At 39.4% G+C, this 26,149-nt stretch overlaps 2 protein-coding genes across 3 annotated transcripts; both read right to left on the bottom strand.

The window, feature by feature from the left end:
- LOC115420023 (protein mono-ADP-ribosyltransferase PARP3-like) lies at positions 1–10,373 on the bottom strand. Its single transcript, XM_030135170.1, has 11 exons — positions 10,210–10,373; positions 9,728–9,925; positions 9,499–9,624; positions 8,588–8,767; positions 8,346–8,484; positions 7,611–7,834; positions 4,518–4,673; positions 3,893–3,979; positions 3,637–3,814; positions 3,410–3,553; positions 1–809 (listed from the first exon to the last, which is right to left on the bottom strand). The coding sequence occupies exons 2-11, from the start codon at positions 9,914–9,916 to the stop codon at positions 640–642; spliced, it is 1,593 nt and encodes a 530-aa protein (XP_029991030.1). The 5' UTR covers positions 9,917–9,925; positions 10,210–10,373; the 3' UTR covers positions 1–639.
- A 7,841-nt stretch (positions 10,374–18,214) lies between these two features.
- LOC115420022 (protein mono-ADP-ribosyltransferase PARP3-like) lies at positions 18,215–25,462 on the bottom strand. 2 transcript variants are annotated; one of them, XM_030135169.1, is made up of 11 exons: positions 25,320–25,462; positions 24,838–25,149; positions 24,609–24,734; positions 23,140–23,319; positions 22,898–23,036; positions 22,316–22,539; positions 22,021–22,176; positions 20,942–21,028; positions 20,686–20,863; positions 20,459–20,602; positions 18,215–19,363 (listed from the first exon to the last, which is right to left on the bottom strand). In XM_030135169.1, exons 2-11 carry the CDS (start codon positions 25,024–25,026, stop codon positions 19,194–19,196), a joined length of 1,593 nt encoding a protein of 530 aa, XP_029991029.1. In that variant the 5' UTR covers positions 25,027–25,149; positions 25,320–25,462; the 3' UTR covers positions 18,215–19,193. The 2 variants fall into 2 exon arrangements, with proteins under 2 accessions (XP_029991029.1, XP_029991028.1); XM_030135168.1 differs by having other exon boundaries at positions 24,838–25,035.
- Positions 25,463–26,149: the final 687 nt, after the last annotated feature.

The raw sequence follows: 26,149 nt of genomic DNA, 5'->3' as shown, positions 1-26,149 counted from the left end.
TGAAATAATGAATGGGACAGAAACTTTGCCATGTTTCTACAGTGGCTCAGAACAGACTTCTTCATCATCTTTATTGTGTTTTATGGCTGGTGGCTTCTACTCACTGGGGGGGCGGGGGGCGCTCTGTGATTGGAGCGGGAATGGGATTGAGCTTTGTGATTGCTGGTCAGGGAGTGGGTGGGTGTGAGGGTGGGGTAGTGTAGCGGTCGGACATTGTCCCTTTCCTATTCCTCCAGTTCCATACTCAGCCATAGGAGATAGTATGGATCCAAGTTATCATTCCAAGAACGACCGGCTTCCGTGACTCGCCTTGGAGAACCTCCAGGCGGCCAGTTCCTTCACACTTCGGGTTCGAGTTTGAGGCCGGGAGGACCTCCAGCAGAAGGGTTTTCTCCACCCTTCCTCCGCGTCTTTTCCACGCCAGAGCCGTTGTGAGTGAGACCAAGTCTTCCCCAGGGGTTCACAAGACGGAGCCGGTCGCGCTTCCGCGTAGTCCCGGTCCTGCTCTGAAAAATCGATCTCATCCACTATTAATCGATTATGCAAAATTAAGACGAAATCGATCGAAGATCGATTAAATCGATTTTTTTTACCCAGCCCTACTTATAAAGACAGAATGAGAGGAAATCCGTCTTTAAACTACATGTTGAGTGCCAGCAGGTAGCGCAGGCGGCACTGGCTCTCTTTGTAGATGAGATATTCACTGCTGCTGAAGTGGCTGTCTGAGTACTGGGGTTGTTTTTTGGGCGGACCCTGAGGCACAGCCACCTGCTTCCCCTCCAGAGTGATAAAGATGTCCTTGGAGGGATCTGAAAACACAGGAGGGAACCACATCAGCTCACTCCACACACTTAATCAGTGACTGACAAGGTTAATGATGCTTATTTAAACTATATTCAATTAACGGCCTGATCACAATCAAGGTGTACAATTATATTTGTAGAAGTTATTAGTCAGTATTACAAAAAGATACCCCCAAAACCATTCCCAAAATGTTTCTTTGGCCATCTTATTACTAGATCTTGCAATCCTCCAAATTTGAAGAAAATCGGAAAAAACTGATAAAATGGCGACCCAATGAGCGTGAAAACGTGCACAATTTTATTGTTATAAGAGAGCAAAATTATTGTACATAATGTTTTGTAACACAATAAATAATTACTACTCAACTCCTGTGTCTTTTTTATTACAAAATACACACATCACATTGCTTTTCATTTATTGATCATTTTTGTTGAACAGTTGTTTGATTATCAATTCTTATTTTCAGTATTTAGACAATCAACCATTTTGTTATGAAAACCCTTCTTTTACATCCCTTTAATTGTAATAATAGAATGGGAACCTGTTATTTAAGTATTATTATGACTAAATATGCACAACTAGACAGATTTTGGTATGCTCCCTGGCTGCAGAAAATTTGGTAACAATGTGGCAAACGGATGTTTACGTCGAACCACATGTTTTCAATGGCACATTGTTCACCAAAATTCATGTAGTGTCCATACACCAATATACTTCCATCAATAATATGGCGTATATGCCTTATAGACATATTGTTATAACTTGTTCACAAATGTTTATTTACTCCTGTACCAGGAAGACTTAGTTACAGATCTAACAGAGATGCGACCATGTGGTAAGCCAGATTTCTGTTCCAATGTTGTAGCGTCCATACACCATATCAAAATATGTGGGTCTAATTTTATTGTTTCTGTCAATATATGAAATTTTTCAGCACACATGCTTTGAACACGACATCTATGCAATAAACAATGCATGATTAGCCTGAGTGCTGAAACTTTTGTATATCTTTGTAGGAATTAAATATGGAGGCTATTAGGCTGTAGTGTCTGTACACTGAATAATTTCTGATTTGACAAGGGCAAGCCTGTGAAATTTTTAGTAGACACCATAATACAAAAATATTTTGGACGTTAAAAGAGAAATATCAGACAAATAAAATGGCCAGTCTGATTTTTTGATAGAGCATTATTATTTTTTTATCTATATGTGTACCCTTCCTGTTACCTTTGATTGTGATCAGGCTGTTGACACTCATTAGTTCCAGCCTTTAACCCCCAAAGACCTAAACAGCCACTCATAACCAACGGGCATGTACTGATGTAAAGTGTTTAATAACTTTTGCATAACTAATCCTGGGGCGACACGGTGGTGCAGTGGTTAGCACTCGTGCCTCACAGCAAGAAGGTCCTGGGTTCGATTCCAACACCAGTCGACGGGGAGTGGGACCTTTCTGTGTGGAGTTTGCATGTTCTCCCCGTGTCTGTGTGGGTTCTCTCCGGGCACTCCGGCTTCCTCCCACCATCCAAAGACATGCACTAATAGGTTAATTGGTTAATCTAAATTGCCCATAGGAGTGAATGTGAGAGTGATTGTTTGTCTCTATATGTTCAGCCCTGCGATGAACTGGCGACTTGTTCAGGGTGTACCCCGCCTTAGCCCCTATGTAGCTGGGATAGGCTCCAAGCGACCCCCGTGACTCTAGTGAGGATAAAGCGGGTTCAGATAATGAATGAATGAATAACTAATCCTATCAATACTTTAAATAATTCAGGTAAAATCCAGTTTCTCAGCCTTTCAGCAGCATCAGAAATGACCCATGTGGAAGTTCACATGCTCTGTAGTGAACATGGAAACACTGTCATCTTCTGTAACACTGATTCACCAATAAAACCGATGTAGTCTGACAAATGATAGTGGTTGTTGACACTTGTTTTCACGTTCATTTAATTACATATTTTTCTGGGTAAGTCCCTTTTTCAGTTTTCTCTGATTTGATCAAGAGTTTTTGAACATCTACATGGTCAGTAAATTAAATACAGGAAAATACTTGTTATTCACTGAAAAATGTAAAGGATAAAATAATAACAATAATAATAATTATAATGGATTAGATTTCTATAGCGCTTTTCAAGGCACCCAAAGTACTTTACATTATTGATCCATTATTCATTCACTCTCTGGTGGTGGTAAACTACCTTTGTAGCCACAGCTGCCCTGGGGCAGGCTGACAGAAGCATGGCTGCCAATTCCTGGCAAATGGCCCCCCCGACCACCACCAAACATTCATATGCATTCATACACCAGTGTGAGGGACACTGGACTCAGGGTGAGTGAAGTGTCTTGCCCAAGGACACAACGTCACATGACTAGGGGTGGGACTAGGAGCGGTATTCGTGGCCGTCCCTAATAATAATAATAATAATAATGATAAATCCCTTAGGAAAAGTAAAATGAAGAGAAAATTTCATTGGAACGTTGGCACAAAAATAGCTCTAGGTCTTTAAGGGTTAAAATCGAGATACATTTTCACAACATTCCCATTGAAGATGGGGTAAAGACAGACTTGGGTTTATTCTCTGATGAAATGTCTTAAACACTGTACCTGGTTCCACAGTTCCTCGTGCTATGACACAGTCAAAGCCTTGAGGAGCCTTCTTCAACGAGCTGTTATCTCTGGTGATTGTATACTCTTTGCCAAGAGCTACCTCGTTCAAAAACATCACTCCAGTATTTTTACTGGTGCGCACTGCAAAAAGAAATATATAAAATATTATGTCTGATTTGCTTGCAGCAACAATGTGAAATCATCATCCTGATGTAAAGCCTCACCATAACATGCAGACTTGCTGTTTTCAGATGCAAAATAAATACCACGACCAACACGGCCTCCTGAATGAGGCATTATGCGCAGACCACTCTTTAGGATTGCTGCCACCACAGCTATATTTGTACCGTGCCACAGCAGACACCGGTTTTCCAGATGATCATTCTCACTAAACCGCAGTCCCTGAAGTGTAGAACACACCGATTAGACAGGACATTGGTGTCTTGGATAACATTTAGCAAGATTTGTTACATCCCCTACCTCTGTCTCTCGATCAACCGTCCAAACATCAATAATTTTGGGTTTACGATAGCCATTTGAAGTAGCCTTCAAGTATTTCTCTATTATCTACAAATGTGGAAAAAATGGGTTAATAGTGGTATAAAAGAAAATGTCTCAGTCACACGAGGTTTAGTTGTTCAGTTATTATTCATGGAGGCTGAAAAAGGCAGGTTAATTGTTTCTAAAGGTGCAAAGTCATTTTGTTCTTGTGAACTATCAACTATTGGTGGAAAATAAATTTTATTTTTAATTCTTGTTGTATTGTTGTTTGTGGTTTTTGTTAGATGTATGTTATAAAATTGTCCTTTTTTCATTTATTATTATTTCATTTTTTCAGGTCTGCAGCGCCCACAGTGTAAAGTCCAACAGAAACACTGGTTTGTCCCAGCATCTGATGTTTGATAATGACAAAGATGTTTTATGTAACAGTTTGTGTGGATATGTTTTGTTTATTTTTGTAATGGAAGGGGAAAATACCCATTTATAAAAACATCTGTTTAAGTGTGGACAGGGCATTAGTGTTACTTTTCATTAACTCTAATAACTGTGGTCATGACCAGACTAGTTCAGCTGTGTACTTCACAGTATACTTATGACACAGTACCTTGAATGTTTCTGTATCTTTATCCATTAGACTGAGCTTGCATTTCAGAGAACTATAGTCCTGGTCTGCAGGGTGAGGAACTGTCTCGATCATCTCTTCCTGGGCCTTTTCAGTCTCTGATTTCAGAGTCTGGGCAAGCTCGATGTCAGCCAGCACCTTCATACATCAGATGAGCAGAGGATGAGCTTACAGTTTGTATGTGTGTGTACATATATATATATATATATATATATATATATATATATATATATATGTGTGTGTGTGTATGTATATATATATATATATATATATATATATATATATATATATATATATATACATATATATATATATTAGGGCTGGGCAAGTTAACACGTTATTACCGCGTTAACGCATTCATTAAATAACGCCGACAATTTTTTTTAAATCTCCCGTTAATGCCGTTCTGCCTTTCAAGCAAGTCTTTGTTCATTTATACATACGGACTCTTATTTTGAAACTCGTGCTTTTATTTTGGCGCTCCACGCTCCAAGCGCTGGTGCCGGTGTAGCTGAGAGGAGAAAAGTGAACAAACTTTCCAAGTAATGCTGAATCAAACTTTGTTTAACTCCTGCAGAAGCAATGCCTGTATGTATCAATCATTCTGTTGTTTGCTAAATAATTTCGCATGCAAACGTGCCATTAGAAACATGTTTATGACGTTATTTTGGATGTGTTTATTACAATGTGTTATTAACATGTTTAAGCTAATTCGTTTATGCTAGCAGTCACAGATGGGTTGCTAATTCTTTATGCAGGCTCATGTTAAGTTTATGTAAATTCATTAGTTGTGTTTAGGTATAAAATGCCAGCCTTTGAACTAACCTTTACTTATTTATGATGTGATTGTTGTATTAGCAGTCAATTTAAGTTTACAATAATTACATCTAGGCATTCTCCGTGAATATGCTTATCATTAATAGACATAACTAATTGATTTATTTTGTCTTTATTTTAGTTTCACTCTGTCAATCTGCATGATGTCAAGTATGTACATTAAAGCTGCAAACTTCAAAAACGACACATCTTACATCGTCAATTCAGAGTTTAGCTCGCTGTCTAGCTCAGACTAAGTACAGACGTCTTAGCGAGGCCAGTACAATTCTAACTCCTACTCTTCTGCCTCTGCTTGTGTGCGTGTAGTGATTAGCTCAGCAGATAGACGACAGGTTTCCCTAGAACAACACCCAAAACTTCTGTCCAAATCTTTTACTTGAGACTCACTGAAAAACTGCAACATACAAACAAAATATGTCTCAGTTCGGTTCATCGCCTTAGTACATTTACATGGCATTATACATTTAAATGAGTGGGAAAAAGATTGCTAGCTCGATGCTAACTTGAATGGGAAAATCCATAGACACACTAACAATTAGCATTTACAGATTAATTTAAGATTTACAGCGTCTTTTTATCCAGCAACAAAGGTTCACATCAGGGGTATGTAATACTATTCATTCTTACAACATCTGAACATAAAATACTCACAGGCAAACGTTTTTGGGGCCATGCAAACACAGTGAAAGAAACGTGTCTGTTAGTTCCTTCTTATGTCCGAACTGACTACGGGAACACCGCAAGGACAAAACATACTTTAGTCAACTTATTGTGACCACTAGAGGGCCCCCTTTGCTTGCTTTTAACAACTGAACATCACATATTATTGGGCTTATTAGTATTAGTACTTATTAGTGGGCTTAAGACTCCTGTCAGTCACTCACAAGCGGAAATAAACTGGTGTGGACATAAACATGGAGAAAAGAACCGGTCTTTTCCATGGATATTTTCATTTTAAATGTCTTCAGATGGTGGGGTTGAGAAGGACAAAGTTGTTTGGAAGCACTGCAATGTGGAATTATTTTTTATCACCGGAGTACTTCAAGTCTGAAATATCACTGAAAGGAAATACATGCTGTTGATGCTGCCCCCCCCCAACTATGTGATTAATCGTGATTAATCGCGCTTAAAAATTTTAATCACTGCCCAGCACAAAAAAAAATATATATATATATATATATATATGTGTGTGTGTGTCACAGTAGAAATTGAAATCCAGTAGGATTAGTAATCCTACTAGGACAGATAGGAATTTTAGTTTGTCCTAGGACAAACTAAAATTCCTATCTGTCCTTGTAGGATTACAAATCCTACTAGGACAGATTGAAATTTTAGTTTGTCCTAGGACAAACTGAAATCCTACAAGAAATTAGGATCTGAAGATTGGAATTCCAATCTGTCCTAGGAGAATTTACAATCCTACTAGGACAGATTGTAATTCTATTTGGAAGTGGGATCTGAAGATTGGAATTTCAGTCAGTCCTATGATTTCGTCATCACTATTCCAGCTGAATTATTTTCATATCTTAGATACAGTATATGGCCCTCAGGTCAATACACATTGTAACCAGGATGCCAGCCGTCCTATCTGGTCCAACCTTATTCAATGGCCGTTTGTAACTGTCATTGGTATGTAAATGAGACACATTTGTATTCAGAAATCGGTAGAATTTGAAAAACGTACCTGTAAACAACCCGTTGCCATGGCAACATACAATTTTATTATTATCTAATTGTTGCCAAGCCATTCAGAAAATGTACGATGTTAAAGTTGGCATTGGCATTTTGCTGCCCCCTGGTCTAGATGGTAGGGTTAAAAGTAAAAGAAACAACAATATTCTTACAAACCATTATTTTATTCAGAATTTACACAGACTTTGAATCTAATATTCTATAGCTAAGCTTCAAAGACTTTTTCTAAGACTTAAACGTGCTGCATACTACTCACTAGTTAAGTGACATTTTGCCGTAGGACAGACTGAAATTCCAATCTTCAGATCCCACTTCCAAATAGAATTACAATCTGTCCTAGCTCCTAATTTCTTGTAGGATTTCAGTTTGTCCTAGGACAAACTAAAATTCCTATCTGTCCTAGTAGGATTACTAATCCTACTGGATTTCAATCTCTACTGTGACATATATATATATATATATATATATATATATATATATATATATATATATATATATATATATATATATATGTTTGATCATACATATTACATAGATATAGCTCACCATCAGCATCTCCTTCTTCTGCTCTACAATCTCTTTGTTGTCAATGGTTGGTGGTCTGTTTCGCCCAAAGTTGTGTGGGATTGTGGTGAAGAACTTGGAAGACAACTCTTCCAGTCGTGATTTTCCACCTCTTTGATTCATGGCACTTTCAATCTCCTCCAGCACCTCAAAGCCTTTTGCAATCTGCATCTTACTGAGCTTGCCCAAAGGCATTTTCTTGATGTCTGTACAAAATCCACAAAGACAAGAACAAATCACATTAAGGCATTTTCATGTATTTTTTGGTCATGATTTCTTTGGCTTACAGAGACATTCTAATGTGGGTCTTTTTTTTTTTTTGGTCTATTTTTGCTGACTTTTTCCAAAACATGTGATAGCAACAGTCTTGTGAGTGAGACTCTGGTTAAGACGTTATCGAAGTGTTATAAGAGGAGGGCATGCTGAGTAAATGCAGACTTTACCCTCTGTCTGTCTGTCTCAGTGGTCAATTATTTACACAAGTCACAATCAGTCCCACTGTTTACGTTATCTCCACACTTACTACGAATCTAAGCACCACTAAAAATTGAGCCGAACATTTACAAAAGACTGTGATCACTTCTGCTCATTCAGTGCAAATGCAAGTACGTACACGCCCATCAGGCATGTCACAGAACAGGTCTACATGCACACAAAGCTGCAGGCATTATGAACCTTCTGGAATAAAAGGTGGATGATGAACTCAGAACAACTCACCCAGGTTCATACATTCCATGGCCTCTTTGAACATGTCGTTGCTGAAAATGAGCTCAATGAGGCTCTTTGTAGCATTGTCCAAGGTACAAGGCAGGATGTTTTTGCCCACTTTGACGGTCTTGCCATCAACTGTGTCCACCTGCAATGAAGGCAACTGTATTTATCACAGCATTCTGAGAAGATTTACCAGATGAGGTGTGTTTAGCATATATTTATTTCTATATACTGTATATTTATAATACCTTGACCTCAGCGTCCTCTTCTCCATCCACCTCTATGAGCGTATACTTCCCAGGGTGAGAAACAAAATTCAACCGATCGCTCCAGTTGTTCTTTGTCTTGTCCTTAAACTTTTTCTCAAAGTCCTTGATAGCACTCTCAGGGTTAGGAAAGGGGCTGAGTTTAGACTGACCGACCTCTCCCTTAAAAAATAAGAAGTAAAAAACAAGAAATAATAAATTTGGTGTGGATCATAAATTAAATACATGAACTGTTGAAGCTACAAAGCAACATCACCATTGTATATAAGCTGTTTTACTAAAATGATACACATTTACATCATATATGAGTAATAGATAATGCATGAAAGTAATTCAGCTATTTCCTGCCACTTCAGAACTTCTTTAATTGATCATTTTGTTTCTAACATTAAATCTGAAAATTAGGTCATGATTACCATATTTCTTGTGATAATGATAATCCTTCCCATTCATCTGCACTAAAACTGTATTAATATGGTTGAGGGAAACTAACAGAAATATCATATTTCAGTCACAATTTCCACATCTTCTGTATTTCAAGATCTGACTGGCAATATTTAGCTGAAGCCAACTCATAATCTGTTATTCATCTGTAATTATCATCATCATCATCTTTTATATCAAATCTAGTCTGCGCATTTTATTTTCCAAAACATAAAAAAATAAAACATCAAGTGTCATTCATGTGTTCTACTATTCAATTCCAAAAAATGTCTCTTCTACCTCATTTGTGTATAATTAATATTAGGCTAATACTGTAGTTGTCAAGTAAAATGTCATTATCCTAACAGCTTTACAGGAAATCTGTTCAATTCTTCTAATAAATAAGATGTTAAAGAGTAAAAGAAAGCAGCCTAGGCCGTCTATCAGAGATCTTATGTGATGACACGTACCACTCTGCCCCATCTGTTCCATGCATAGAACTGATTTCCATCTTTTAGAACTTGAATGACGTAAAACTTGTTATTGTTATGACCAATGTTAGTCTGATTGAGCATACAGTCGTAGTCCTCATACACCTGCAAAACACACCACAGAACATGTGCTATTACACATTACATTGTCATCAATTCTGATTATGTTCTCTTACTGTGACTGGTGTCATAGAGCATCTTCTCCTACCTCCCCAGAGCCTCCCAGTGAGGCGTGCTCATCCACCTTCCTCTTGCCTTTCTGCTGTGGCCCTGCAGCCAGGAGGGCTTCTTTTGCAGAAGTGAAGGCATCCTTGGCCTTTGGTGTCTCCTTTTTGCCCTTTTTTCCACCCACACTGGCAGAGGCAGCAGCAGTAGCAGCACGTCTCTTAGGGGGCATGATGGGATCCTGCACAGACACCTGCCATGTTGGTCATGTGGGTTTGTGCCTGGACAAGCTCAGACATGCCTGCTTATAACAGCTGATCCAGACTGTCCATCAAAACAAACAAACCCTTCAGTGCTGTAAGTACATGGTAATAACCTCTAAGTCAACTAGATCCTACCATGAGAACAAGTCAACTTATTATTGCACTAGTAAATGTAATAGGTTTGGGATCCAGGAAACCAGGAAGCCTCCGCCCTTAGTTGGGCAGATGACCTGAAATTACCTCCACTGGAAATACAACTCACCTTTAACTGTGCAAATAAAAGCAGACAGGAGGTGATCCGAGCTTTATGGGCTGGAAGCAGACACACACTGAGTCCTCTCTGCAGGAGCTGTCACCGTGTTGTCCCAGATCAGCTGTCTGACTCAGGTTTTCGGTAAGTTTACATCCAGTTTACAGTGAAGGGAAGAGGAGGAGCTGTGCAGGACTTCCTCAGTGGATCTGCATCAGACCCACACTGCCCCCTACAGGAGCAGGACTGTGGACACAACAACACCCCCAAGTCACAGTGATTATTTGTTTATTTTAACCCCCTGTGTGTGTTTTCTAACTATAGACTGGAGCTCTGAGGACCTGTATTTTGTCCTTATTCCAACCTGAAGGAGCCGTTTACATGCATATCCCAGCAGGGGGCGCTGTAAGAGACTGACAGGGGCCCTAGAAAGTTATTAACCTATCACCATAAAAGAATATTTGCATCAAAGGGTGCTACTAAACAATTATTTATTTGCACTGATTTTTAATTATTTTTGGCAGAAAATAATAAAATGCAGTAAGAAATGTCTCAATCTGCACACTATTTAGCTCAGTGTTTTTCAACCTTGGGATGAAATGGGGAAATGGGGTTGCCTGAAATTTCTAGTAATTGATAGAAATAAAAATAAAACTTACTAATAAAAAATATATGGGGAGTTGAGAGAGACAAACACAATACACAAAAGACATGACAAACTCTGAAGCTGAAACTGAAGCACTGTGGTACTGTTTAGCTTTCAAATGTTCGTTGTGGTCGGTTTCAGATGCTGCAGCTCTTTCATAATTAATAGTTTGAGTTACTGTTTGCTCAATATTAATTTGCAGCATTGTAAATACAAGCTGGACTGACTGTACATATCCTGACCGAGGAAAACGGGGGGACCAAGACTGTGGATTGTGAGGAGCAGCTAACTGACGAGGGAAAGAACCCAGAGCTCAGCAAACAAACAAACAAAAATCATTACTCACCTCAGAGAGGACATCCACAGACTCACCGAGGAACTGAAGTCAGTGTCGGAGTTGCTGTCCTCCTGTATGGACATTGCCCATGAACAATCTTTGTATATGGCTTCGCTCAAGGCAGACCTCAGACATGGTCGTCTGGGACCACGCCAGCCCTCGGCCCACGTCTAGGTCTACACCTAACAGACAGCCGCTTTGGTCCAAAGTTGTGGTCCATGGCAGGAAAAAGGACACTGACAGCAATATCTTCTTTGTTTGTCTCGCCCTCTCCAGTCGCTTCGAGGCCCTGTCACACCTGGGCCAACCCCCAACCACCATTCCGAGCCAGACCATGATCGGCGGCGGTGACACTGTCGCCTCCTCCTCCACACCAGTTGCCCCGTGGTCCCCCCCCCCCGCGTATCACCGGAACTTCTAGGGCCTCCCAAACCGTGGATCAAGTGGCTTCCCCTCTGGTCTCAACTAGTATCTGGGCACCGCCCGACGCCTATGTGGAGCTGCCTGGCGCTGACGCAAAAGTATACCCGAATCTAACATAGACACTATATTTCAAGGTCAAATCAAGGACTGGTCATTGACAAATATATGTAGCCTATATTTATATTGTCTCCAGTATAAATGTTTACTTTGCTAGAGCATTTGGGGAAACATCTGAAAGTGAAACCCAGCACCAAGAGACCACATCTAGCAAAAGAACAACAACAAAGTGCAAGATAAACTCACCGCAACTGAGGTGAAAAAAGTATTCCATCCAGATGTTTTTTTTCACTGATTTAGAAGGTCCTGGCTGTGCTTCTTCAGCCAGAGGAGCAAGTTGTAGCCTGTCTTTGGTCACCATGTTGTCTTCGGGAAATGGGATTACCCACAATTCTAAGAATTCTGAGATGTCACGAACATGCCACGGGCATTCGGAAATGGCGACGACCGTTCTGAAAGGTGACGACCATTTACGAGACGGAAATTTGCGGCGGCGCATGGAGTCATCCTGGAAAACATCCTGACCACCTCTCTACATCCACATCCCGAACATTGTCCTCAGCCTCCTGCAGGAGACTACTGAGAGAGGCAGTCCGCAGAAACTCTGCAGGGCCCACTGCCTCTGCATCGCTTCGTGATGGCAGCCTCTGTCCACCTGTACCTGAGGCCACCTGTACCTGAGACCACCTGTACCTGAGGCCACCTGTACCTGAGGCCACCTGTACCTGAGACCACCTGTACCTGAGACCACCTGTACCTGAGACCACCTGTACCTGAGGCCACCTGTACCTGAGGCCACCTGTACCGGAGGCCACCTGTACCTGAGGCCACCTCATCGCCACACCTTCCACCTGATGGTCCCTGCCGTGAATGCCTACTAGCCCAGCAAACGCAACCACTGTTGTGCCAAATTCTACTCCCGGCTAAAAACGGCATCACACAGCAGCTCCCCCTTCCTAAATCAGCCATGAAGAGGACAAAGTACACCAAATTCACCCTGTCACACCAGTACAGCTCCAAATGTGAGCAGCTGAAGTCATTTCACTTCTGTAGCTTCGCAAGCTAATTGTAATGGTGGATGCAGTTTTCGGCAATATCTGGTGCCGAATTCTGCTCCCTGACGAAAACTGCATCCCCAGCCGCAGGTGATGTAGTTTTCAGCAGTATCTGTTTTTATTATATATTTTGTGTGTTGTGTAATCTAAGATTATCTTATCTAAGATTAACTTTAGAAAGTTTTATATGCCTTACAATTTGCACATTCTTTAATATTAACCAGATAAAAAACATAACTGCAATATCTTACAATATTATTCATTACTTAATTGCTACACAGCTATGATGGTGTTAAGAGGTTGAATAATTCACAGTTAATTTGATTTAAGAAGGGGGAGCAGTTTTTGGCAGGGAGTAGAATTCGGCACAACAACCACAACTCTCTGCTGAATCCCCATGACAATATTACTTCAACATTCACATCCCACAAATGCCAGACTTTCCTGTCATTTTTTCAATCTAAAATCGACACTATCTACAACAGCCTCCACACCTGTGCCCCCCCACTGCTCAGCCACTATCTCAGTTCATTCCCATCTCCTGGACCCCATCCCATCCAAGCTTGTTAAAACCTGCCTTCCTGTCCTCTCCCCACTCATCACTACCATAATCAACTCCTCCCTCTTGTCCGGATCAGTCCCTGACATCCTCAAACTAGCTGCCATCACTCCCCTTCTTAAGAAACCTGGACTCGACCCTGACAACCCTTCCAACTTCCACCCCATCTCCAACCTCCCCTTTCTCTCCAAACTACTCGAGCGTGCCGTCTCTTCCCAGCTCCAAACCCACCTCACCTCCAATAATCTCTTTGAAACATTTCAATCCAGTTTTCATTCCAAACAGCACTGAAACAGCCCTCCTCAAAATTTCAAACAACCCCCTCCTCTCCGCAGACTCTGGCCATATCACCATTCTTATCCTCCTGGACCTCACCGCTGCCTTTGACACCATCCACCACTCCATCCTCCTCTCACGTCTATAAAACACATTTCACATCACTGGCTCAGCACTCACCTGGATCAAATCCTACCTCTAAAACTGACAACAATTCATCCACATAAATAACCACTCCTCCTCCACTGCTCCCCTGTCACAGGGTGTCCCCCAAGGTTCAGTACTTGGCCCCCTGCTTTTCATCTTCTACATCCTCCCCCTGGGCAATATCATTAAAAATAAAAACTTACTAATAAAAAATATATGGTGAGTTGAGAGAGACAATCCATAAAAGATATGACAAACTCTGAAGCTGAAACTGAAGCACTGTGGTACTGTTTATCTTTTAAATGTTCGTTGTGGCCAGTTTCAGATGCTGCAGCACTCTCATAATTCATAGTTTGAGTGAGTGTTTGTTCAGTATTAATTTGCAACTTTATAAATACAAGCTGGACTGACTGTACATATCCTGACCAAGAAAAATTAAATTCTCACTTTGTGCAGTAATCTACACCTGGCTTTTCTGCCTCCGTCCATAATAATATACATTATATAGCCTAAATGTCATCTAAAATTAACGGGGGTTTTTGCAACATAGTATAGCAAACTATTTCATGATCAAAAACGAATTATTTTAGCAAAAAAAAAAAGTCTCCTCTTTGAATGTCTGGGGTCACCAGAAATCTGTGATGTTAAAATGGGGTCACAAGCCAAAAAAGGCTGGGAACCACTGATTTAGCTTTTGTCCACAGCTTCACTAAACACAGTGTCCACTGCAAAGTACATTTCATTATAAAAACCAAATGAAATGCTTAAAAACTGTTGCATTATGCTGTTTGTACTGTTCCAATCAAGACTATTGTTTAATGTAAAAAAACAAAAAGCTAAATCTTTTGCTTTCCTGAGTCTGACAAGGATATTACAGTATTACTATATTCCACATAATGATCCACTGATAAACCAAAACAACGTATGTGATATATGATGAAATATACCATTACATCCTACCGAGCCAGGACCATGTGTAGGTGACACTGTTATTCCAGACAGAGTGTGAAAGTGGAGGGAGAACTGAAGGACAGAACCACTAACAGAAACACAGATGAAAGGGAAGAAACATTTGTGTCAGTTTACCATGGAAATGGATTCATGTATGAAGAGCGGGGATTTACAAACAAAACTGAATACATTTGCTGACGTCCAAAGATTTGCATCATGTCTACATTAATAAATAAATATGAACTGGTACACATAAATAAACAAATAGATAAATAAATCCTCAAAGCTGTATTTGTAAACACAAACCAACACTATGACCACAAAAACTGAAATAAACAATAAATTAACCTAAAGTTCTGTGAAAAGTGTTTTATTTCTCAATTCCACCAAATCCTATAGTCTTATTCTATGAGGCTAATGATACACTGTTTAGGGGTTTCCAACATACCATCATCTGATATGACTCATAGACAAAGTGGATGAATAAAGTGCACCCACTGAACATATTTCTTTTTTACTGACAGTAGATAAACAGTATGGATGTTTGTTAGTATTTGATGGTAAAGAACGAAACTAAAATCCTCTGCTTCATTCAGGGTTTTATTGAGGAAAACAAACATGTAAATATTCAGGGGGCATTTCCCTCCCACCTCCCAACAGTGTTGTCAGTAAATGTACCTGGAGTGTGAGAGGTCACAGTAATTTCATTTACGATCATGCATGCTCTTTTTGGATTCATTTTACTGCTGTTGTAATGGTGCTAGTACAAACACAGAATCCAAATGCAGAACTCAAACGCCAAAAATATAGTTCAAAAGGTTTATTTATCACACGCAGGTGAAAAATAATGATCAGTGACAGAATCTTGAGGATAATGGTTGGTGATATCCTCCTCTGATTCGTTCTCCGGATTGAGGGCGACAGCCCGTCTCCCCGAGCGGTGTTTGGGGTGTTTTTCCCGACTAAGGAAAAGCAAAGGGAGGTCAGGGACGGAAACAGGTCATACACAGGCAGGCAAATACTCGGGCAACAGGACATAAGGACTAGGCAAAACTCACGTACCGGTAGTCAGGGCGAGAAGGTCAAAACCAGGTATCAGGAGAGGCAGACAAAACCAGACAGGGAGCAGGCAGAAGACGAGAAACCGAGGAATCCAAAAACAGGTCAAAAAACAGGCAGGCAAACGAACAAACGAGGTCAAAACGCTGGTAAGAACTACTAGAGTTACAAACTGGCATCTGACAAGGGGAAGAGACAGGGTTTAAATACACAAAAGGGAGGGAAGACAACTAGACACAGGTGGAGCAAATCAGGGCGGAGACAGGTAATCAGGTCAGAGGTGAGAATGATCAGGGAACAGGAAGTAAAGACGACAGACAAGACACATGAGGGGAAACTTAACAAAAAAACACCAGGAAGTGACAAACAAAACATAAAAGACAGACAAAACCAGACTAACGTCTGGCTGCAGGTGTGACAGCTGTATTAATGGTTGTACGATAGTTTATTGTGGTAGATTTTCAAGGTTGAGCCCTGAATTCAGCTTTATGAAAATGCATCGTCTCACTAATCCAAGGCAGTTTTTGAAGAGTTAATATGAGCGAGAATTTCCTGAATATATAAACTTCACATAAACTGAAAATTAATTCATTTGGAACACAAGCTGTCAGACAAATGTAGTGGAGTAAAACATCTGATATTAGTCTGCAATAATTTGTTTGTGTCTAGAAACATAGAGTAACAGAAAGAGTAAATACTCAGTGTCTAGATTTGATTAAAGGTATTTACCTAGATTACACCCCAGAAAAAAAGAAAAAAAAAGAAAAACAGTTCTCTGTGGACAGGTTGTGTGATTTGGCAAGAATCAAGCAATTAATTAGACTTGAGAGGTGGCAGATGAGGATTAATAACAAATGCTTACAAGGACTGGTGCTATGAAATCTGTCTCCAAACCAGCATGTAAGTTATGCACAATATTGATTAGTGCAAATAAGTAAGATTATTATGTGCTAAGAGTCATGTAATATGATATGATTAAGTAATGATAATTAAAAATCTCTACAGACACATCATTAAACAATCACCTGTTTTCAGTTCTGTAAAATATCCTTAATATCCTTAATAACTGATTAATTTGATATAAGGGGGTTGTCTTTGCACATATGTCAGCCTGTAAGTCCTTGCTTTTACTATGACAACAAGTTGTTGCCAGCTGAGGTAGCTCGGGCATCTGTTTCGGATGCCTCCTGGACGCCTCCCTGGAGAGGTGTTCTGGGCATGTCCCACCTGGAGAAGACCTTGGGGAAGACCTAGGTCACATTGGAGAGACTATGTCTCTCAGCTTGCCTGGGAACGCTTTTTGGTCCCCCCAGAAGAGCTGGAGGAGTTGTCCGGGGAGAGGGAAGTCTGGGCATCCCTGCTTAGACTGTTGCCCCCGTGACCTGGCCCCGGATAAGTGGCAGATAATGGATGGATGGATGGAACAAGTTGTTGCTGAAGTAGGCGATGCTGTACCTCAGTTCCATGATCAGTAGGTTTAGGATGGTTACTGAGCAGTGACGGAATGGATCTAAATATATTTAAGCAGGTACTGTTCTGAAATATTTACATTTTACTTCAATTTTCCCATTATCTGCACCTTTATACTCCTACTTCATTATATTTGAAGGCAAATATTGTACTTATTATACCACCATATTTGTGTGACAGCTTTAGTTGTAATTTATTTTGCAGATTAATATTAATATAATTTAAGAAAATCACTGAATAACTTATGATGTGTACCTATACATAGTGATTCTAAATGAGTCCCCTCATTACCAACAATAACATTTACCCTTTAAACCCTAAACCTAAAATGGTCTGACTGGACTTTTTTCTTATTTTGACTAAATAAAAGGTTACAAAATATGCTGTAAGTCCATTTCCCCATTTTTTGGGAGCACTTTTGTCTTCCAGACCTTTCAAAATCTAGCAGTCATTTACAATTTACTGCATGTTATAACACTGCTAAAGGGCTTATTCTTCAGCTTCTAGTACAGGCGTGAGTGAAATTACCATAATGACCCAATAAAGTCTATAAAATTAAACGTCTCAGGTTTCACAAACCATTGGAATTTTTTCTAACAGTGGCTTTAATATCATCAGTCTTCTTGTGTTTTACTGTCCTCCCCAGTAAAGTTAAAGCATAACGAACTCCAAAACTGCACATTTCAGAGAATGTGTCAACAATAATTCCTATGTCTTCAAACATTATAGCAGTCTCCACTTCCAGAAACAGTGATCTTCATGTTTTTACCGTTCATACACCACTATTTCAATGGATTTTCTTTGCAGTAAAAGCCATAACAAAAATTTATCAAATGTAAGAAATGAAGATGTGAAACATTACCGTCAGAGTCCAGTCTCAGTTGAAAAAGTTCAGACCAAACTGGTTTTCCACATTTCTTTGAAAAACACTGCATATTTTAATTTTTCCTCCTCCCTCTTCATTAAGCTGTATTGCAAAAAGACTCTTGCAAACTGTTACTCTCTAAAACAGAAAGTACAATATCCAAAAAAGCAAGTTGGAGGGAAATTTCATTTTATTAGATAGTCAGTTATTTAAGTGCAAAAATGCTAAGGCTGTTGCATTTCATGAACATTGCTTTCTACTGACACCACATGGTGGAATGTGTTATTTAGCTATAAGACCTGCAGAGCAAGACATGTCCAAGACTTTCATTCCTTGCACATTCCATAGTTCAACACATATTAGCATGATAACAACGCTTGAAAGTCATACACAAAACTGCATTTTTACACTCCCAACCTGTAAACTTTTCTGTGCATAGGAGACCACTTTCACCTCTGCTCCAATTAGTGTCAAAACTCAGATTAAAGTTTTATGTAATTACAAGGCATTTGGAAATTTCCCTCCTCCTAAAAAGATCCTTCATCTTTCCAAGTGATTTTCTTTCAATGCTTAGTGCAATATGTAAACAAGGTACAGCAAACTGAATCTAAACTGCAAAACATTCTACAGCATTTCCTTACAGTGCAAATATCTGAAGGCCTGGACATTTACAACCTGAATGAAATGCAATACACCAGTGTTAGAGATGCTAAAGGATGCTGTGTTTTTCATGGTTAATAGAAAAACTAAATGAAGATTTTTTTTTGTCTTATTTATTTGTTACATTCATATTCTGAAAAGTGCAAAGTGACCTCTCCTCTTTCAATTCACGTTCAAGATTTGAAGTAATTTATTATTTTAAGCGCTACTTTCATTCATATTTTTCATCTTGACCTTTACTGGTTTAATTTGCTACTTGGTTTTAATTTTTGTGTCAGTCCTTGTTTGTGGAGCAGTAAGTTTTGAAAGGTACCATATAAATGAAATTATTAGTATTATTAAAATATAAGGCACATTAAAGAGGTCATGATAGCAACATACACACAATAACCGTAAAATAAAAACAGGAATCAGAACCTCAGAAAACATCCTCGACAAGCCTAGTAGGAAGCCCCTTATAAAAACAGAATGAGAGGAAACCTGTCTTTAAACTACATGTTGAGTGCCAGCAGGTAGCGCAGGCGGCACTGGCTCTCTTTGTAGATGAGATATTCACTGTTGCTGAAGTGGCTGTCTGAGTACTGGGGTTGTTTTTTGGGCGGACCCTGAGGCACAGCCACCTGCTTCCCCTCCAGGGTGATAAAGATGTCCTTGGAGGGATCTGAAAACACAGGAGGGAACCACATCAGCTCACTCCACACACTTTAAATCAGTGACTGACAAGGTTAGTGATGGTTAATTAAACTATATTCAATTAACACTCATTAGTTCCAACCTTTAACCCTCAAAGACCTAAACAGCCACTCACAACTGATGTAAAGTGTTTAATAACTTTTGCATAACTAATTCTATCAATACTTTAAATAATTAAGGTAAAATACAGTTTCTCAGCCTTTCAGCGGCATCAGAAATGACCCATGTCAATGTTCAGAGGCTCCGTAGTGAACATGGAAACACTGGCATCTTCTGCAACACTGATTCACCAATAAAACCCATGTAGTCTGACAAACGATAGTGGTTGTTGACACTTGTTTTCATGTTCATTTAATTACATATTTTTCTGAGTAAGTCCTTTTTTTCAGTTTTCTCTGATTTGATTTGATCAAGAGTTTTTGAACATCTACATGGTCAGTAAATTAAATACAGGAAAACACTTGTTACTCATTGAAAAATGTAAAGGATAAAATAATAATAATAATAATAATAATAATAATGGATTAGAGTTCTATAGCGCTTTTCAAGGCACCCAAAGTGCTTTACATTATTGATCCATTATTCATTCACTCTCTGGTGGTGGTAAACTACCTTTGTAGCCACAGCTGCCCTGGGGCAGGCTGACAGAAGCATGGCTGCCAATTCACGCCAAATGGCCCCCCCGACCACCACCAAACATTCATAATGCATTCATACTCCAGTGTGAGTGACACTGGACACAAGGTGAGTGAAGTGTTTTGCCCAAGGACACAACGGCACATGACTAGGGGCGGGACAAGGAGCGGTATTCGAACAGCCAGCCGTTCAGTTATTGGACGACCCACTCTACCTCCTGAGCCGTGGCCGTCCCTAATAATAATGATAATGATAAATCCCTTAGGAAAAGTAAAATGTAGAGAAAATTTCATTGGAACGTTGGCACAAAAATAGCTCTAGATCTTTAAGGGTTAAAATCTAGATACATTTTCACAACATTCCCATTGAAGATGGGGTAAAGACAGACTTGGGTTTATTCTCTGATGAAATGTCTTAAACACTGTACCTGGTTCCACAGTTCCTCGTGCTACGACACAGTCAAAGCCTTGAGGAGCCTTCTTCAACGAGCTGTTATCTTTGGTGATTGTATACTCTTTGCCAAGAGCTACCTCGTTCAAAAACATCACTCCAGTATTTTTACTTTTGCGCACTGCAAAAAGAAATATATAAAATATTATGTCTGATTTGCCTGCAGCAATAATCTGAAATCATCATCCTGATGTAAAGCCTCACCATAACCTGCAGACACTCCATTTTCAGATGCAAAATAAATACCACGACCAACACGGCCTCCTGAATGAGGCATTATGCGCAGACCACTCTTCAGGATCGCTGCCACCACAGCTATATTTGTACCGTGCCACAGCAGACGCCGGTTTTCCAGATGATCATTCTCACTAAACCGCAGTCCCTGAAGTGTAGAACACACCGATTAGACAGGACATTGGTGTCTTGGATAACATTTAGCAAGATTTGTTACATCTCCTACCTCTGTCTCTCGATCAACCACCCAAACGTCAATAATTTTGGGTTTACAATAGCCATTTGAAGTCGCATTCAAGTATTTCTCTATTATCTACAAATGTGGAAAAAATGGGTTAATAGTGGTATAAAAGACAATGTCTCAGTCACAAGAATCATTAAATTTTTTCATAAGATTTTTCTTAGTTTTTATTTTTATTTAGAGGTTTAGTCGCTCAATTATTATTTATGGAGGCTGAAAAAGACAGGTTAATTGTTTCTAAAGGTGCAAAGTCAGTTTATTCTTGTGAACTATCAACTATTGGTGGAAAATAAATTTTATTTTTAATTCTTGTATTGTTGGTTGTGGTTTTTGTTAGGTGTATGTTTCTTATAAAATTGTCCTTTTTTCATTCAATTCAGTTAACTACAGTATTTCTAGACTGCAGGTTTTACGCCCTGTCCAAACTAATGCAGATATTTTGCAAAATGGGTATTTTTCTCTCACTCACATGTACAAAGCATTTTATGTCACAAAACTGAGATCACTTTAAGATGCTTTCAAGGGTGAAGAGTTTTGAAAAACTCATGTATGCATATCCACGTGGTCAGGGAAAATGAACAGAGCAAACAATAGCATCACTCCCCAATACACAGATGTTTGTTGTTGATTTGTGTAATGAGTATGCTCGTAATACATTAACTGTAGCTTATATCAGTGTTTAACTCATGTATTATCTGCAGTAGACTGAGGTCAGCAGAGACACATTTTGGAGACAGACACATGAGTCTGTGGTGACACAAAAAAAACTAAACTGCTGCATCCAATAGTATCTGAAGGTCTGCAGTGCCCACAGTGTTTAGTCCAACAGAAACACTGGTTTGTCCCAGCATCTGATGTTTGATGATGACAAAGATGTTTTATGAAACAGTTTGTGTGGATATGTTCAGTTTATTTTTGTAATGGAAGGGAAAAATACCCATTTATAAAAACATCTGCTTAAGTGTGGACAGGGCATTAGTGTTACTTTTCATTAACTCTAATAACTGTGGTCATGACCAGACTAGTTCAGCTGTGTACTTCACAGTATACTTATGACACAGTACCTTGAATGTTTCTGTATCTTTGTCCATTAGACTGAGCTTGCATTTCAGAGAACTATAGTCCTGGTCGAGAGGGTGAGGAACTGTCTCGATCATCTCTTCCTGGGCCTTTTCAGTCTCTGATTTCAGAGTCTGGGCAAGCTCGATGTCAGCCAGCACCTTCATACATCAGATGAGCAGAGGATGAGCTTACAGTTTGTATGTATGTGTATATATATATATATATATATATATATATATATATATATATATATATATATATATATTTGATCATACATATTACATAGAAACAGCTCACCATCAGCATCTCCTTCTTCTGCTCTACAATCTCTTTGTTGTCAATGGTTGGTGGTCTGTTTCGCCCAAAGTTGTGTGGGATTGTGGTGAAGAACTTGGAAGACAACTCTTCCAGTCGTGATTTTCCACCTCTCTGGTTCATGGCACTTTCAATCTCCTCCAGCACCTCAAAGCCTTTTGCAATCTGCATCTTACTGAGCTTGCCCAAAGGCATTTTCTTGATGTCTGTACAAAATCCACAAAGACAAGAACAAATCACATTAAGGCATTTTAGTGTTATAAGAGGAGGGCATGCTGAGTAAATGCCGACTTTACCCTCTGTCTCAGTGGTCAATTATTTACACAAGTCACAATCTGCCCCACTATTTACGTTATCTCCACACTTACTACGAATCTAAGCACCACTAAAAATTGAGCCGAACATTTACTAAAGAATGTGTGATCACTTCTGCTCATTCAGTGCAAATGCAAGTACGTACACGCCCATCAGGCATGTCACAGAACAGGTCTACATGCACACAAAGCTGCAGGCATTATGAACCTTCTGGAATAAAAGGTGGATGATGAACTCAGAACAACTCACCCAGGTTCATACATTCCATGGCCTCGTTGAACATGTCGTTGCTGAAAATGAGCTCAATGAGGCTCTTTGTAGCGTTGTCCAGGGTACAAGGCAGGATGTTTTTGCCCACTTTGACGGTCTTGCCATCAACTGTGTCCACCTGCAATGAAGGCAATTGTATTTATCACAGCATTCTGAGAAGATTTACCAGATGAGGTGTGTTTAGCATATATTTATTTCTATATACTGTATATTTATAATACCTTGACCTCAGCGTCCTGTTCTCCATCCACCTCTATGAGCGTATACTTCCCAGGGTGAGAAACAAAATTCAACCTATCGCTCCAGTTGTTCTTTGTCTTGTCCTTAAACTTTTTTTCAAAGTCCTTGATAGCACTCTCAGGGTTAGGAAAGGGGCTGAGTTTAGACTGACCGACCTCTCCCTTAAAAAATAAGAAATACGAAATAAGAAATTTGGTGTGGATCATAAATTAAATACATGAACTGTTGAAGCTACAAAGCAACATCACCATTGTATATAAGCAGCTTTACTAAAATGATATACATTTACATCATATATGAGTAATAAATAACACATGAAAGTAATTCAGCTATTTCCTGCCACTTCAGAACTTCTTTAATTGATCATTTTGTTTCTAACATTAAATCTGAAAACTGGGTCATAATTACCATATTTCTTGTGATAATGATAATCCTTCCCATTCAACTGCACTAAAACTGCATTAATATAGTTGAGGAAAGCTAACAGAAATATCATATTTCAGTCACAATTTCCACATCATCTTCTGTATTTCAAGATCTGACTGGCAATATTTAGCTGAAGCCAACTCATAATCTGTTATTCATCTGTAATTATCATCATCATCATCATCTTTTATATCAAATCTAGTCTGCGCATTTTATTTTCCAAAACATAAAAAATAAAACTGCAAGTTTCATTCATATAATTATTCGTATAATTAATATTAGGCGAATACTGTAGTTGTCGAGTAAAATATCATTATCCGAACAGCTTTACAGGAAATCTGTTCAATTCTTTTAACCCTTTCATGCATGAAATATGAGAGCCTTAAGATTTTGTTCCTGAGTGCTTTTATTCCTCTTTAGGCATGAAAAAAACAATGCGATTGAAATTTTTTTTTTGAAGCTATTTTTCATGGACTTGAAAAAATGTTCACTCAGCTGGACATCATGCATTTGATTTTTAAAGCAAAGAAACATGTATTTACTGATACACTGTGTGAAAACTATGAAATAAAAACATTTGTCGTGCTGCTAATCTGATGTTTTCTCACATTTTAACATACTCTAATACTTGTCATTACTCACTTCATGGAGATAATATGCAAAAAAAAAAAAAAAAAGACTGTTTTGTAAAAAAGAAAAAAAAAACAAAACTATTAATTACAGTCTAATAACAGTTAGAAAATTTTTACACTCAAACATGTTACTCCAGATCAGGTCTGTCAACAACAGCAAAGTGACAGTAATGGTATGAATGTCAGTGTGTATGTGATGATGCATGAGTGTCCACTGTGTTGGCTGATATGGAAGTAAAATAACAAAATCCATGAACATACAAGAGAACAGCTGTAGAATAGCTGTCCACTAAAGTGACCGGTATGCATGAAAGGGTTAATAAATAAGATGTTAAAGAATAAAAGAAAGCAGCCTAGGCCGTCTATCAGAGATCTTATGTGATGACACGTACCACTCTGCCCCATCTGTTCCATGCATAGAACTGATTTCCATCTTTTAGAACTTGAATGACGTAAAACTTGTTATTGTTATGACCAATGTTAGTCTGATTGAGCATACAGTCGTAGTCCTCATACACCTGCAAAACACACCACAGAACATGTGTTATTACACATTACATTGTCATCAATTCTGATTATGTTCTCTTACTGTGACTGGTGTCATAGAGCATCTTCTCCTACCTCCCCAGAGCCTCCCAGTGAGGCGTGCTCATCCACCTTCCTCTTGCCTTTCTGCTGTGGCCCTGCAGCCAGGAGGGCTTCTTTTGCAGAAGTGAAGGCATCCTTGGCCTTTGGTGTCTCCTTTTTGCCCTTTTTTCCACCCACACTGGCAGAGGCAGCAGCAGTAGCAGCACGTCTCTTAGGGGGCATGATGGGATCCTGCACAGACACCTGCCATGTTGGTCATGTGGGTTTGTGCCTGGACAAGCTCAGACATGCCTGCTTATAACAGCTGATCCAGACTGTCCATCAAAACAAACAAACCCCTCGGTGCTGCAAGTACATGGTAATAACCTCTAAGTCAACTAGATCCTACCATGAGAACAAGTCAACTTATTATTGCACTAGTAAATGTAATAGGTTTGGGATCCAGGAAACCAGGAAGCCTCCACCCTTAGTTGGGCAGATGACCTGAAATTACCTCCACTGGAAATACAACTCACCTTTAACTGTGCAAATAAAAGCAGACAGGAGGTGATCCGAGCTTTATGGGCTGGAAGCAGACACACACTGAGTCCTCTCTGCAGGAGCTGTCACCGTGTTGTCCCAGATCAGCTGTCTGACTCAGGTTTTCAGTAAGTTTACATCCAGTTTACAGTGAAGGGAAGAGGAGGAGCTGTGCAGGACTTCCTCAGTGGATCTGCATCAGACCCACACTGCCCCCTACAGGAGCAGGACTGTGGACACAACAACAACACCCCCAAGTCACAGTGATTATTTGTTTATTTTAACCCCCTGTGTGTGTTTTCTAACTGTAGACTGGAGCTCTGAGGACCTGTATTTTGTCCTTATTCCAACCTGAAGGAGCCGTTTCATAGTTTACATGCATATCCCAGCAGGGGGCGCTGTAAGAGGGAGAAAAGTGATGATGATTCTAAAGGCCCATGACTGACAGGGGCCCTAGAAAGTTATTAACCCATCACCATAAGAGATTATGTTCATCAAAAGGTGCTACTAAACAGTTATTTATATGCATTGATTTTTAATTATTTTTGGCAGACAATAATAAAATGCAGTAAGAAATGTATTCATCTGCATACTATTTAGCTCAGTGTTTCTCAACCTTGGGTTCAGGACCCCACATGGGGTCACCTGGAATTCAAATGGGGTTGCCTAACATTTCTAGCAATTGACAAAAAATAAGAACTTACTAATAAAAAATATATGGTGAGTTGAGAGAGACAAACACAATACACAGAAGACATGACAAACTGAAGCTGAAACTGAAGCACTGTGCGGTGGCGATTTCTCATAGACTGCAAGGGAAGCTCAG

This window comes from Sphaeramia orbicularis, chromosome 5 (genome assembly GCF_902148855.1).
Source record: "Sphaeramia orbicularis chromosome 5, fSphaOr1.1, whole genome shotgun sequence".
Lineage (NCBI taxonomy): Eukaryota > Metazoa > Chordata > Actinopteri > Kurtiformes > Apogonidae > Sphaeramia > Sphaeramia orbicularis.
This window is presented reverse-complemented; position numbering and strand designations above follow the sequence as displayed.